This window comes from Sorex fumeus, unplaced genomic scaffold (genome assembly GCF_029834395.1).
Source record: "Sorex fumeus unplaced genomic scaffold, SorFum_2.1 ptg000006l, whole genome shotgun sequence".
Classification (NCBI taxonomy): Eukaryota; Metazoa; Chordata; class Mammalia; order Eulipotyphla; family Soricidae; genus Sorex; species Sorex fumeus.
Window position 1 is genome coordinate 59637161 of NW_026606063.1, and position 15250 is coordinate 59652410.

The following is a 15250-nucleotide window of genomic DNA, read 5'->3' on the forward strand; positions in this document are numbered from 1 at the left end:
CTAGAGTTACCACATGAAACAAGAATCCTAGCTCTAAATGTACAACCAAGATATTAAAAACATAGATTCAGAATTAGAGAAATTGTTCAAAGGGATAAAGCATGTGTTTTGCATATGGGAACCCCTCATTTGATCCCCAGCACTGCATGGTTCCCCCCCCCCCCACACACACACACACCGCCCATACACACACACAGGCACACCTAGCACCACTGAGAGTGACTTTTTTTTTAACCAATGTTGCAAAGTGCTGCAAAGCTTAACTCTTCTTACGCCTTTCAGAACTATTTTTTTTTTCTTAAATTTTATTGAATCACCGTGAGATAGTTACAAGCTTTCATGTTTGGGTTACAATCACACAAAAAAAAGCACTTTTACTTGAATGTTGAATACCATTATTCATAATATCCAAAGAATAGAGACAACTGATAATAACCACAACTGATGAATGGATAAACAAAATGTGGTGTATATGTGCAATGGGACATCAGTTAGCTATAAAGAGGAGTGAAAGAAGTATTGATACGAGATAAAGTGTGGATGAACCCTGAAACTAGCGTTTGGGATGAAAGAAACCAGTCACAAATGCCAACATATTAGATGATTCTATCATGTCTAATGCTGGAAACAGACAAATCTTCTGAGCCCTGGTCTGTTTGAAGATTTGGGCCTATAATCAGGGTGGAAGGAGAAAATGGAAAAAAAGAAAATGACTGCTAAAAAGCATGGGGTTTCTCTGAGAATAATGAGAATCCATCTAATTTCTGAAATTCATGCTTTTAGTCACACAACTTTGTGAATATGTTAAAAACTGCAGAATTATTTCCTTTAAAGGAGATCATATAAAAGTAAATGAAAGGGGAATATTATGCCATAAAATATATCTGAATAAAATTTTTTAAAGTTCTTACATAAGTCATCAAAAGTACAATTCATAAAAGAAAAAAGTGAATTATACTTCCTCAAAAGTAACATTTTTACCCCAAACAAGTAACAGAAACCATAAGTATGTAAAAGACAATCCACAGACTGGGAGAAAATAAGGCAAATTATATAAATGACCAAACAGCTTTTCTCTCCAGCGTTCAAGAAACTCAAATGAAAAAACAATAACCCGTTCCTCAATAAAGCTTTTGTTAGACTTAAGTGAGATCGGTATCCTGTTCCTAAGTACTGACTGGTTAATCTAGTTGTTGCTTCATAAGAGACAACAGATTATTGTTGAAACTACAATGTAACTTTCCATGATCTGGAAAAAATACTGGGTAGAGATACTTTGTAAAATATTTTGTATAATATTTAGCTAATTGGTATTCCATTATTCTGCTGGCTTTAAAACAACAATAACTAATACATGCCTTGATCACTACAGAATAAGTATGTGTTTTTATTTCTATAAGTATGTGTTTTTATTTATGTATTAGCTTGTAATCTGTAGTGGGATTGCTCATTCTGAATTTTGATGGGTGACTTGGACAAAATACAATTTAAAGGATGTTTCATTCCAGTTGGAACAAGTATAGCAGTAAAAATGATGACTAGAGATAAAAGAAAAAAACTTTTTAATATGCTCATTACAAACAGAATATTGTTCCTAATTAAATCAAAGTATGCTCCGTGGCTCTTAGGTTAAGCAGCACTTTAATGAATTTGTTTGTTTCTAAGCACAAGAGTCTGAATCCTCCCTTGGTCCTTTAGTCTGGGTTGAGTGGGCAGTGCCAGATTATTCTGGAAAGTCTGTCTCTATGGTACAGTCCCCAGATGTCTTTTGATGTCACTTCTAGAAGACCAATTACTCTTGGGCAAGTCAGTACTCTTACAAGTTGTTAATTGGTGGTTAAAATAAAGCCAGCTACCTTGTAACGTGGCCTTTGTTATGGTTCTTGTCCAGGCACATTGTGGTTCAACTTAGGGGCATGGCTTTTCAGATTTAATGCCATTTTATTGTGGATGCCTGGAGCTCTCTCCTACTTATTGAGCTGCCTCATGAATATTTCTGGGATTGCTCTATTTTATTTTGGGCGAAAAAAGAGAGAAAGCCAATTTTTTCCAAATTCTATAGACTTCCCAAAAGAACCAGAAACCCAAGAAGGAGATCAGAAACAGAGGTCCAGTTATCCACACCACACAAAACTTTCTAAAAGTGTATGCCAGTTGTTCTTTTTGTTATAGAAAACCAGTTGAAGATAATTCCTTCAATCATTACGCATATTTTTCTCCTACCAAAGGAATCAGATTTGGGGTGTGTGTGTGTGTGTGTGTGTGTGTGTGTGTGTGTGTGTGTGTGCACATACAATAATGAGTCTGAATTTTTATGCACAGGGTGGGGGGGGCAGAGAGTGCACATGCATTACCCTTGCTGGGATTGCTCCTGCTCTGTGTTCAGGAATCATTCCTGGTGGTGCTGGGGACTACATGTGATATGTGGTGCAGGAAATTGAACCAGTCAGCCATACGCAAAGCAAGTGCCTTAACCCCTGCACTATCTTTCTGACTCCAACAATAAGTTCTTATGACCTATTTATTCCCCCAAATTTCAAAAGATAGATACAGACTTATAGACAAGTCACTGAAAGATTAAATATTATGCGTGGATTTTTTTAAGAAAGGAAGAAGCCCCAGAGCCCTTTCTCCCTCTATTTAAATGTAGAAAAGAGCTACAGGAGTAGGTTCAAACATTTCAGCTGGGACCGGAGCAACAGTACAGTGGAGAGGACGTTTGCCTTGCACACAGCCAACCTGGGTTCGATCTTCGTCATCCCATTTGGTCCCCTGAGCACCTCCAGGAGTCATTCCTGAGTGCAGAGCCAGGAGTAACCCCTGAGCATAGCCTTGGTGTTACCCAAAACAACAACAACAACAACAACAAAATTCAGCCATTGGTCCAAAGGAAATACAACTCAAAAACTCACCCATGCAGCAGCGCGCACATGTGTGTGTGTCTGTGTTGTGTGTCTCTCTGTGTGTGTCTCTGTGTGTGTGTCTCTGTGTGTGTGTCTCTGTGTGTGTGTCTCTGTGTGTGTGTCTCTGTGTGTGCACATGCGCATATGTGTGTGTGTGTGTATACAAAGTTGTATTCCTGGTGGCAAGGCAAGCAAGGGAACCAAACAGCACAGAGAATGCCAGGAAATAACAGAGTATTCCAGACAAAGAAACAATCAAACATTTTGTCAATCAGATTTTCTATTGTCTATGACCTGGCAGATCCCCAGATTCCCAAGGAACTGTGAAACCCAGACCTTTGTCAGTTCACTACATTGTGTAGCTAACAGAACTTTTTTCTATTCACCATCCCCCATTTTCCAACAAACTGTAAGAAGTAAAGAGTTTTTATTTCCAGAAAGATTTTGGCAAACGTGGAATTTTTACATACACTATGTCTATTCCCCTAGAACTACAAAGGCAAAGCCTTCAAAGTACTAGTATTTTGTTCAAGAAGCCAAATGGAGAGATTGGTGAGGTAACTCAGTATCAAAGCATGCATTTTGCATGTACAAGACCTGGGTTTGATTCCCCAGTATTGAAAAAGGAAAAGGAGGAGGAAGAAGAGGAAGAGGAGGAAGAGGCGGAGGAGGAAAGGCTAAATTAAGTTATTTTTAAGCTTTGTTTGTCATTAAACTACAAAATCTAAACCTTATGCTAGTACTATGTTCTTTATTGAACCGAATAGTCTTCAATTTTCACCATCTGAATTCTCCTGAATATCTCATTCATTATCTCATTCTTACTTTGGACAACCTGGCAGGCTACCGAATGTAACCTGCCCACACGGCAGAGTCTGGCAAACTCCCCATGGCGTACCCAATATGTCAAATACCAGTAACAATGATGAGTCTCATTCTCCTAACCCTGAAAGAGCCTTATCTCAGGGCTAGGACGAAGGAGATGGAGACGTTACTGGGGCCTGCTCAAGGCAATCGACGAACAACAGGATGGTCGTGATCATCATGGTCGTGTGAATTCTCCTGAACTCACTGCACTCTAGTTCTTTCAATCCAGTTTTATGATAATTTAAAATTCTGCTAAGGACCATTTTAGTGACTGGTTACTAGATATTAGCACATCCCAGGCATTGTCCAGTATGATGAAGAAATATTTTACCAGCATCATTACAAGTTTCAAAAAACTGCAAGGGAGGGGCTGGAGCAAGAGCACGGCAGGTAGAGCCCTGGCCTGGCACACAGCCAACTCATATCCAATCCCCAACACCACCTATGATCCCTTGAGTGCACCAGAAGTGATCCCTATGACAGCCAATAGTAAGTCCTGAAAGCTACAAGTGTTAAACATGCACTTCTTCCAGCCTATGGTTCACCCTCTCAATGCTCCACATTTTGTACTTCCTGTTTGTTGATAATTATAGTGATTTGACTCCTTTAAACCTAAATTCTTTATTTGCCCATTAACTCCCTACACATGCATATGCACATGCACGCACACACACATAACACACATGTGCACGCATGTGCATGCATATACATGAAGGCATGTGTATATGCACATGTACACAAATATATAAGCTTTATTCTTTTCAATCTGTTATTCAGCTATAGAACTCTCAGATGTTTCATTATCATTCTACAACCAACTCAAGATTTGGTACTTAAATGTCTAGTGTGTTTTTCTAGATATGCTGGATAAATATCTGACATGAATTTATTTTAAAATACGTAAAATTTAGGGGCAAAAAGATGTACCACAGGCAGGGTGCTTTCTTTGCACGTAGTCAATCTAGGTTCAATCCCTGGCACCTCATATGGTCTCCTGAACCCTGCTGAGATGACCTCTGAGTACAGAGTTAGAAGCAATCTCTGAACATCACCAGTGTAACTAACCGAAACAAAAACAACAAGCAAACTGATTTTTTAAAAAAAAACCTTTAAAATTAATTTTAGCATGCTGGATAGATGTTATTCAAGACCAGAATTCTCTTAGTTCCATTAGCAAGTTATGAAAGCAGAACCTCTACTGTGCTTTTTTTACTTGGTTTTGGTTTTGGTTTTGGACAATACTCAGCAATTCTCTGGAGATACCCCTGGCTCGATAATCAGGAATCACTACTGGCAGGGCCTGGGGGACAAAATGGATGCCAGGTATCAAATGCAAGCTGGCCAAAGGCAAGGCAAGCACCCTATTCACTGTACTCTTGCTCCCACCCCCTTTTTACCCACTATGACTTTTAAGCATGGTCAAAATATACCATCTCATTTCTATAATAAATTGTAATGCTTACAATAAATTGTAATACTTACATGCTTTCGCTTATATTTTTTCTAATATACTTAATTACATGAACATCCTCATTCCCCCCAACGAATTACCAATATCTAACAAATATCCTTTAATACATTGTTTAATACACAAAGGAGCATCTTTAAACAGCACTACCTCTTTTATGGGCTAAACAAATTTAATTTCCAGTAAATTTTTTGGCCTCTTTAATGGATTATCTTGCAAAAGAGTCCAAAAACAACCATAGATGGAAATAGCTTCATTCCACTATAATGCTTGCTGAATGGCAGAGAAACTTGTACTTGTATCATTTAATTTTTAGGAACTATTTGCTGTGAGGGCTGATTCTAATTTATTTTTATTAAAAACATCAGATTTACAAAGTGCTCATTATACACCATTTCAGGCATTTAGCATTCCAACACCACCAGTGTGAACTTCCCTCCACCTACTTCCTTAGGCATATAACAAATTTATTTTCTATTAGTTGTTCCAACAAAACTTTAAGAGATGGCAAATAAAATGATCAGAAAATAAATCAGGGGCTGGAGTGATAGCACAGTGGGTACGGCATTTGCCTTGCACATGGCCGACCCGGGTTTGATTCCCAGCATCCCATATGTCCCCTAGCACCACCAGGAGTAATTCCTGAGTGCAGAGCCAGGAGTAACCCCTCTGCATCACCAGGTGTAACCCAAAAAGCAAAAAAAAAAGAAAAGAGAAGAAATCAGTAAGAGCCAATTTGTGATTGCTATATAACTTTAACCTATGTAAATAAGAAAAATATAATGCTTTGATACAACATAATAAAAGGCTTATTCTATTTACATAAGTAAGTCTAAACTCTGGAATCTAAAGTATACTTCATTAAATTTTATTTTATATTTGAATCATATTATGGTAATCGTCGATTTACTCGAGCAGGCCCAGTAACGTCTCCATTGGAGACTTTGTTGTTACTGTGTTTGGCATATCGAATACTCTCGGTAGCTTGCCGGGATCTCCGAGAGGGGGGAGGAATCGAACTTGGGTTGGCCATGTTGGCCGCTTGTAAGGCGAATGCCCTACGGCTGTGCTATCGCTTAATCATGCCTTACCTGTCTTTAATAATAAAACTTTTTTTTTTTTTGCTTTTTGGATCACAATTTTTGAATCAGTGCGGGCAGTGTCTGTGACCCTTTCCTTCTTAGGTGATAAACATTAGGGGCTCCAACTTGTAACACAGTTTTAGCCATCCATGAGATATGATGTGCATTGAAGGACAAGTTGCAAGTTGGTGTTTTCCTGCAATAATCACACAAATATAGCTGTTTGTAGCAGAAGTTCTGAAAGCATAGAGATAGCTCTATAATATAAAAGTTCTGATTGTCCCTTCACATCTGCCTTCCAGGTTTTAATCACTTGAATAATTAGGATATAAAATTGCAATGTAATTTAGATACTCGTTAAGTATAGAATTAATCCATTGAGCTGATATCCCACATTTTAGCTAAGCTCCGGGTGGCCTGAAGACTTCCAACCACATCAAGGCCACCATGCAGAAGCCTCCTTAGATGCTCTGCTCTGCATCCCCCGTCATCCCATGCACGTGCCAGCTATGTGTGGGATGAAGTCTTAGATCAGGGGTTGCCCAATTTTTTCAATAAAGGACTGGTTCCTATGATCTTTACTGCTACTACTAGCTCTTTAAGAGCACAAAAGAAGGCACAGGTAATAGACTAGCGAGCAATTATGCTCTACAACCCTTATTTGCATAAAACAGATCCACAGACTGTAGCAGGCTTGCATGGAGTATTTACAACTGGTTGGCTGAGGCTGGAGAGAAATCTCCAGAACTGAGAGCTGAGAGCAGGCAGGCTTTGCCTGTGAGAAGCCCAGTCTCCCTCCAGGGACCACATGGTCATAGGCGCACCACCAGTAGCCACCCCTGAGCACAGAACCTGGAGAAGCACCATGGAATTTGCTAAAAAACAAAACAAAACAAAACAAAAACCTGCTTGGCTGGCACTCAGAGTTGACTACTCAGCAGCAGAGTAAGTCTGCTCCCCTGATTTGGGTCAGCCTGTGGAACCAGAGACTCAAGGAGCTGGCACGTCGCAGGTTTTGCGTCTGTTGTCAGTGTTCAGTAATGATCTGTCTAAACATGGCCAGGAGCTGCTTGACGCAAGGTTAGCATAGGTGGGAAGAGCGGAGGCCCAAGTAAAAGGAACCAGGTTATGCAGGACCTTGGAAGTCCACCTAGCTGCTTCTGCAGAGAGCAAGCATTCATTCAAGCCTTTTTGAGCAGAGTAAGTCTTGGCCATGTTCTCCGAGGCTCACATAAAGACACGTGCCCTCTAAGGTTTCTTTTAGGAGTGCACGTTGGGAAATGAATGCAAGCCACTGTCCTTGCGCTTCTTGTACGACTTTCTCCTTGGCTGCTTCCCTCAGCCCGTCCACAGGCTGTCGCTGCGAGGCCGCCTCTGCTTTGCTTTTCCTCTACCGGCATCCCCTTCTCTCCAGGCCTCCTCCTGCGTACCCCGCAGAAAGTTCTCCACGAACCTTTGCTCCAGGACGCCGGGCAGGGGCGCACGTCACCCGCGGCGGAATTGGGAGGCGCCCCGCCACCGTGTCCTTTGAGCTCGGTCAGCGGTACTGCCACCTACGGTCTCGGTGTCGGCTTTCTGAATAGCCCGGGACCCACCCCCGCCCACCGGTCCCACTCGGCCTGGCGGCTGCGTCTGGAACCCACCCGCCTTCCTCTGCCCCTAGCTAGGCTGCGACCTGCCGCGAAGCCGGCGCTGGGTTCTGCCCTCTCTCTGGACACCCGGCCTGTTGCTGCTCTTCAGCGCCCTCCCCCCGCCCCGCGCAGGGACAGACCTCTTCGTGACCCGGGTCGTCCCCGTTTCAGCCCGCGACCCGCCCCTTAGAGGGGTGCTCCGGGGGAGCCGGCTCCTCCAGGCCTCCAGCCCGCCCCCTCCCCATTCTGACTAGCTGAGGGCCCCCAGACCCTGACCTGCCCCTTCCAACCGAGCGCCTCTGCCCCCGCTATGTTCCGCCTCTCCCCGCCTTTGACCCGCCCTCTCCACAATACGATTGGCTCTTTGAGATAAGCCACGCCCCTCCTAGCCGCATTTTCCAGCGGCGGCGCCTCCGCCCTCCGCTTGGCCCCGCCTCCCACGGGCTCCTGTCCGCCTCCTCCTCACTCCGATTGGCTCAGCTCTTTGGGACCCCCGCCCCTGGCACGCCCCTACCACCAGCCCTGCCGCCTCGGTCCCGGGACTGCCCGTCCCCTCCCGCGGCGCTGGGGCTCCCGCCGCAGCAGACCCAGAGTTGCCTCGCTGGCGCTCTGGACCCGCGATCTGGCAATTTTGGGGCGACAGTCTGTCTGTCGATCGGAAAGAAGTTACAGACTCGCAACTCCGCCATGGGGCGAACTCCGCTGGCGCTGGCGCTGTGGGTCCTGTTCCCCGCGATTTGGAGTGGAGGTGAGGGCACCGCGCCGGGGTCCGGGTCTGGGCCCGGGGCGGGGGGCAGGGGGTTCGCGGCCCCAAGCGCGTCTATTGGGGCGCGCACGCCCCTTCCTCACTGCCCGCGCGCCGCCGGGGGAGCGCAGGGGGCAGCCGGCGACACATGCACCGGGCGCCAGGTTTCGTGGTGGGTGCCTGTTCCCTCTCCTGGGAGACCGAGTGGGAGGAGGGGGCACCCTTTACCGTGCACGCAGGGGGAGAGAGAGAGTTCGCTGGCAGCGCCGCTAGACCCAGAGTTTTCTGTCGAGAGAGACGAGCGGGACGTTGGTCGCAGGCAACGCGCCGGAATCTTTCCCCTGCAACTTGGGTTTCGTGGCTCTGGCGTGAGTTCTGAGACACGCTCCCCCAAACCCTCGCCCCGCAGCCCGCACACCTCCAGCCTCGGAGAGAGGCAATGCGGGAGCCGAGCGGGCGGTGAGACTTGGGGTCGCAGTCCGGGGTGCAGAGATCAATCAGGGCTGGAGTCCGCCCCGATTGGGGAGCTGGGGAGGGAGGGAGGTGCGGCTGCTCCTGCTGGGACCTTTATGGGCTGCTGTTAGCGCACCTCTGAAAGAACATCCTGAGAGTGTGGGGGTCTCAGGGGTGAAAGGACGAGCTCAGTTCAGCCCCCTGACTGAGATAGAGGCTAGTGGGCTCGATTGTAGTGTCGATTGTCATGAGGGTCGTGGCAGGCTTTGCAGTGTAAGGCAGTGGACGGCTCTGCACGGGAAGGAATGCAGGCCCATGTGCTCCAGAGCTTGTTTGGAGGGTAAGTGATTAAAGGAGCAGAGGTTTGATCCCTGTTGCAATTCTTGAGGGAGCCATAAGAAATTTCAACAGGCGTTGCTGAAAGGAAAGGAGAAGAAGGTATACAGAATAAACACATTTTAGGCGGTTTTCCTGAAGAAAAGCTATTTCCATTCTGCAGTGTGGTTTTTGACTTCTTTGACTAGGAATATGACTAATTTCCACCTATTATAAAGTTTCGGTTTTTTTTTTTAAGTACCTGCAAAGTTCAACTTGTATTTAAGCAATTTGCTTAAAATTTCTAACTTTGGGCTGTTCCTTTGCGGGGCGCGGAGGGGGGAGTGGTTTAGAGGGAGATTGTTTGGGCTACTCCTAGCTCTGAACACAGGGGTCACTCTAGGTGATGTTGAAGATTCTAATAGCATACATGCAAGATGCAAGGCAAGAGCCATAAGCCTGGCCCTTTATCTTCTGTTCTGAGATTTTCTTTTTGCAATGCCCAGGATCAAACCCTCAAAAACCCTCTATACCACGAGCCACATCCCTTGCTCTGAGGTTTCGCTTTGAAATTAAATTGGTCAAAAAAATTTTTGAGCGGTGCACCATATTTTTGCATAATAAATTACTTAAGGAAGTTATAATTAGGAGTGACATAGGATTTTGAAACAAACATCGAAAGTCAAAACACCAAAGAACTAAAACAATTCTGTTCCCCGGCCCCTCCCCCAAGCAAACCCTCGGCATTCCTCAGCAGTTTGGCCAGATTAGCTCTGATAGTCTGACCCAAATCTGTTATATTTTGCCACTAGTAAGCACTGACCATAAGTAGTCCTGAAAAATAGGCAGTGTATATGGCTAAAATTCTGGAGAAAGCAGTGAAAACAATAATTTTGGGGAAAGAAAAATTTTTAATTGAATTTTTTCCTAAAACCTTTTATTCTAGTCTTTTTTAATAGAGATTATTCTCAGAAACACTTGGGGTGCCAAGGATCCTCTCAGCAGAGTTCAGCCTCAGTCTTTGCTCTCAGGTATCGAGGTGCTCCTGGGACATCTCCAGTGGTGTTGGGGAGGCCTTGCGGTGCCAGGGATTGAACTCGGGGCCTTGTGCATGTGAGTCATGGGCTCTATCACTTGAACTCTCTTTCTATCTGTCTAAACTTTTAGAGCTGTAGTTTTTTAACAGTCTGTAGCTCAGTTTTGATTATTAGATAATCATGAAAGGTTTGTTCATGTGTTCAAACCCAGCCAGCAGTAATGTTTCTTTTAAGGAAGTTTTATATATATATATATATATATATATATATATATATATATACATTTGCCTTTTGCTTTTGGGAGGGGCTGTGTTGGAGACACTGGGATACACCTGGAGCTGCTCATAGTCTAATCCTGGCCTCTGTGTTCGAGGGGGGTCACTCCCAGCAGTGCTCAGCGGGCCCCTTTGGGATTGGGCCCTAACCCACATGCAGCATGTACTCAACTCGTTGTGTGCTCTCTCTCTCTCTCTCTCTCTTTCTCTTTCTCTTTCTGTCTCTGTCTTTGTCTCTGTATCTCTGTCTCTGTCTCTCTGCCTCTCTCTCTATATATATCTCTCTCTGTCTCTGTCTCTGTCTCTGTGTCTCTGTCTCTGTCTGTCTGTCTCTCTCTTTCTGTCTTTCTTTCTCTCTGAGATGTCATACAGTGTTACATCTTGCCCTGTGGAAAATTTTACAGAATAAGGCTTCACACTGGCAGAATTAGAGTAGAAGAAAGGATAGCAATTAGATGAGGTTAAAAATAAAAATGCGATTCTTGATTTAGTTTTTTCTTTAAAAATTTATTATTATTATCATTATCATTATTATTACACATTGATCCTGCAGTGCTCAGGGATTACTCCCGGCTCTGCATGCAGAAACTATTTTGGGTGGCATTCAGGGGGATTATATGGGATGTCAAGGATTGAACATGGCATCCTCATGCAAGGCAGGCGCCCTATCTGCTGCATATCTCTCCATCCCTTTATCTAGTTTTTAAAAAGATTTTCCTATTGCAGGGGCCAAAGAAGTAGTCCAGCAGGTAAAGCACTTGCCTTGCAATCAGCTGACCTGGGTTTGATCCCTGGCACCCCATATGGTCCCCTGAATACCTCTAGCAGTGACCCATGAGTGCAGAAGCAGTATTAATCCCAGAGCACTGCCAAGTGTGGCCCAAAAACCAAAGGAAAGGGGAAGATTTTGCTATTGCATATTGTGGGTCCAAATAATTTGCTTACCAGACAGGAGATTCAGGCTGGGTAGAATGAGTGTGTAAATGCTACACTGTACAGGAGTAAATTGATGATTAAAATTTATGCACCACTTGAACCAGGAATTTCCCTCACACACCATTGCACAAGGACACACAGAGAACTGAAACTGCTGAACCTTGGGCATTTCAAACCTTTCGAGTCCTTCCCTTCTGCTCAGTCGCTGAATGGGGGTGCCAGTGAGCAACAACACCAGGCAAAGGGGAGCTCTCCAGTGGGTCAGAAGTGAGGCAAAGGACTATCAAGTGGATAAAAAGTAAAAAACTTTGTCCATGATAAAGCTGTGCAGCTAAATGCTGCCCTTAGAACAAATGGGGCTTTTGAATTCCTGTGTTCTTGTTTCTGTCCCAGACAGACACGTGCCCTGAATTACAGTCTGTTATAAACATTTTCCCCAGAAGAACTTTGTCCAGTTGCTTGTTTCTCATTTGTCTGTGTGTTTGTTTTGTGCTTGGGGTCCACATCTGGCTGTCAGGATCACTCCTGGCTGTGCTCAGGGACCGACCGTATGAGATGCTGAGGATTAAACTGGGTCAGGTCCCTGCAAGGCAAACGCCTTACCTGTACTAGCTCTGGAGCCCATGTTCAGCTGCCTGTAGCAATGTCCTCAAATGCTTTTTGGAAGTAAGCAAGGCATCGTTTTGAAAATAAATATTTATTATATATTTTTCTTTTGGAGCCAGACCTGGGGGGCTCAGGGCTCTTCTTCCTGGTTCTGTGCCCAGGGATCACTCGTGGTGGTATTCTGGAAACCATATGTAGTGACAGGATCAAACATAGGTTGACTGCACACGAGGCAAAATATGCTACCCACTATATTATCTATTCTGATCCATAAAGTATTGAGCAAGATATGATTGATTTTCAAAGGTGCAGCAATTACGTCTTTCCCTCCAAATCTTAGAAATCATTTCCAGGTAATTCTCAGAGTTGGCTGGACCAATGAGTTGCTGCTCAGAGATGATTATGAGCCAGTCAGATCCATAAAGGCGCATGAACTGGGCACCTGCTGCCAGGTAGAACAACAGAGCCAGTACTTTATTTTGAGGTGTTCTGCCCCTTTCCTCCCTCCTGCCTCCCCCCACCCCGTTGCAAAGACATGGATATGTGCGACTGCTGATCTCCATGTAAGAGATGAGAGAGGGAAGGCGATTGTGAAGGTGAATGTGACTCTGTTTCAAACACTTTAGGGGCCTCACATCCATTATTGGGCTTTCCAAGGGCTCAGGGGCATTTGTTCCCTCTTTTTTTCTTTTCTTTTTTGGGTCACACCAAGCGATGCACAGGCTCTGCACTGAGGAATTACCTGGCTCTGCACTCAGGAATTACCCCTGGTGGTGCTCAGGAGACCATATGGGATGCTGGGAATTGAACCCGGGTCAGCCGCATGCAAGGAAAATGCCCTACCCGCTGTGCTATTGCTCCAGCCCCGTTGTTCCTTCTTGACTCCTCCAGTTCCTCCCCACTTGCTCGCTCGCACTGCTCCAGTAGCCTCAGTCTTTTGTACACTCTGTCACCTCTAGCTGGTCTCCTTGTCTCAAGCCTTCTACTTCCTGCCTCGTATTGGCCTTTCTGGGCTTCAGCTCAGAGTTTCTCCTGGAGAAGCCTCGGTGCCTCACACCCCCAACCCCTCATATACATGCCCTCTATGAAATTTATTTTCCTGATAGTACGTATCATTCAATAGCCCATCCACCTCAGTTCAATCCCTCGCAGGTTGAAGGAACCCTTGAATGCCTCTAGGAATGAGCACAGAGTCAGGAGTAAGTCAGGTGTGACCCCCAGATCCAAAAATAAATAAATAAACAAAATATTAAAAATTCACAAGAGAAGAAAGAAAGGGCAGGATATTAAAGGAAGAATAGATTTTTGGAGTATGCAGACTTCAATATGACAAGCATGGTGTATATTCTTTTAACAATTCCAACTAGGAAAAAAAAACAAAGCTGATTTTATTTTTCACATTTAAAAATTAACAGTGGGGGACTGGAGCGAGAGCAGAGTGGGGAGGGCATTTGCCTTGCATGCGGCCGACCCAGGTTTGATTCCCAACAGCCCATATAGTCCCCCAAGCACTGCCAGGAGTAATTCCTGAGTGCATGAGCAAGGAGTAACCCCTAAGCATCACTGGGTGTGATCAAAAAAAAAAAAAAGAACAACAGTGGGAGCTAGAGTGATAGTATAGGGGGAAGGCACTTGCCTTGCATGTGACTACCCCAGATTTGATCCCTGGCACCACAGATGGTCTCCTGAGCATGACCAGGAGTGGTTGCTGAGCTCAGAGCCAGGAATAAGTCCTGAGCAATGAGCCCTGAGCACTGCTAGGTGTGGCCCCAATACAAGCAAAATATAAACAACAGAGCCTCTTCTTGCTGGTGGGAGTCAGATGGAGCCTGCCCAGGACCTTGGGGCCCTGAGTGCCTTGACTTGACCTTTTGTTATGTTTAATCAGTACCCAAGGCACCTGATTCAGAGTTGGTGGACATTTCAGCAGTTTCAATCATTAAGAGAGCAGGTCTTTCATGAGTGTTTCAGAGTCTGGGATGAGACTGTTAACATGGAGCTGGACTAGTGGGGAGTCCCTAAGATGGACCTCCTATCCCTATGGGTGACCTTTTTTCTTCTTATGTGACACTCATTTAAAATCTATCCTCTGAGTGGTCTTAAGACCTCAGTTTCCCGTCTGCTACATTGGGACTCTTCCTTATTCATAAAACATTGGCAGGAAGAAATGAGCCAAAACCACATGTGTGGTTAGTGCCAGAAAGATTTGACAGAAAACTACTGGTTCCCCTCTATACTCTGTGCCCCAGTTGTGAAGAACCCTTTTTATGGACAAAAGATGTTGGGGGGAATAGTTCTATTTTCTTATTGGAATGTGGCCTCAGTTGCAGTTGAAACTTGAGTCCAGCAGCGTGTCCCATTCTCCTTGTTATAGAGTTTTGCCAAGAGAATTGGAGGGCTCTATCCGACACCGCTAAGTCTGTACTGGGGCTCCTCAGGACGCTGTTACACCAGGATCAAGTGGCTAACCCAGTGCTTGCCTGTGGCCACTGTCCCTCCCCCATACCCATAGTCTTGGTTGAATCCAGGCTGACCCTTCGGTGGGAGTGGCTTTCTGTCACTTGCCTCTCAGGAAGGTATGAAAACCTAGGTGGTTCCTGCCGTCTTTTCCCACAAACCTTACCCCAGAGTAGGTGTAGGGGTGTGTGTGTGTGTGTGTGTGTGTGTGTGTGTGTGTGTGTGTGTGTGTATGTATGAGTGTGAGCACACAAATCCTGCTTTTCCTTTTGGCCATGCTGGCAAATGAGGTTTTTCCAAATGAAACCCTTTGAGTGCAGCGGAGAGAAAACCAAGCTTTGTTTCTTAGATGAACTTTACTGTGTGCCTGTGTGTGGAGAGAAAAGACTATTTTGTTTCTTAAATTAACTTTGGTATGTGTGTATGTGTGGAGAGAAAAGGATGTTTTGTTTTTTTAGGTTAACTTCATCTTGTG

The 15250-nt window shown here is 44.8% G+C and overlaps 1 protein-coding gene across 1 annotated transcript in view; it reads left to right on the forward strand.

Annotated features, from left to right (window-relative positions):
• The first annotated feature begins 8532 nt into the window (after positions 1-8532).
• The window catches only part of MERTK (MER proto-oncogene, tyrosine kinase), a 124394-nt gene continuing 117676 nt past the window's right edge, over positions 8533-15250 (forward strand). The window contains exon 1 of the mRNA XM_056128811.1: positions 8533-8699. Within this exon, the coding sequence (XP_055984786.1) occupies positions 8639-8699 (61 nt within the window). The 5' untranslated portion in view covers positions 8533-8638. The remainder of the gene's footprint in view (positions 8700-15250) is intronic.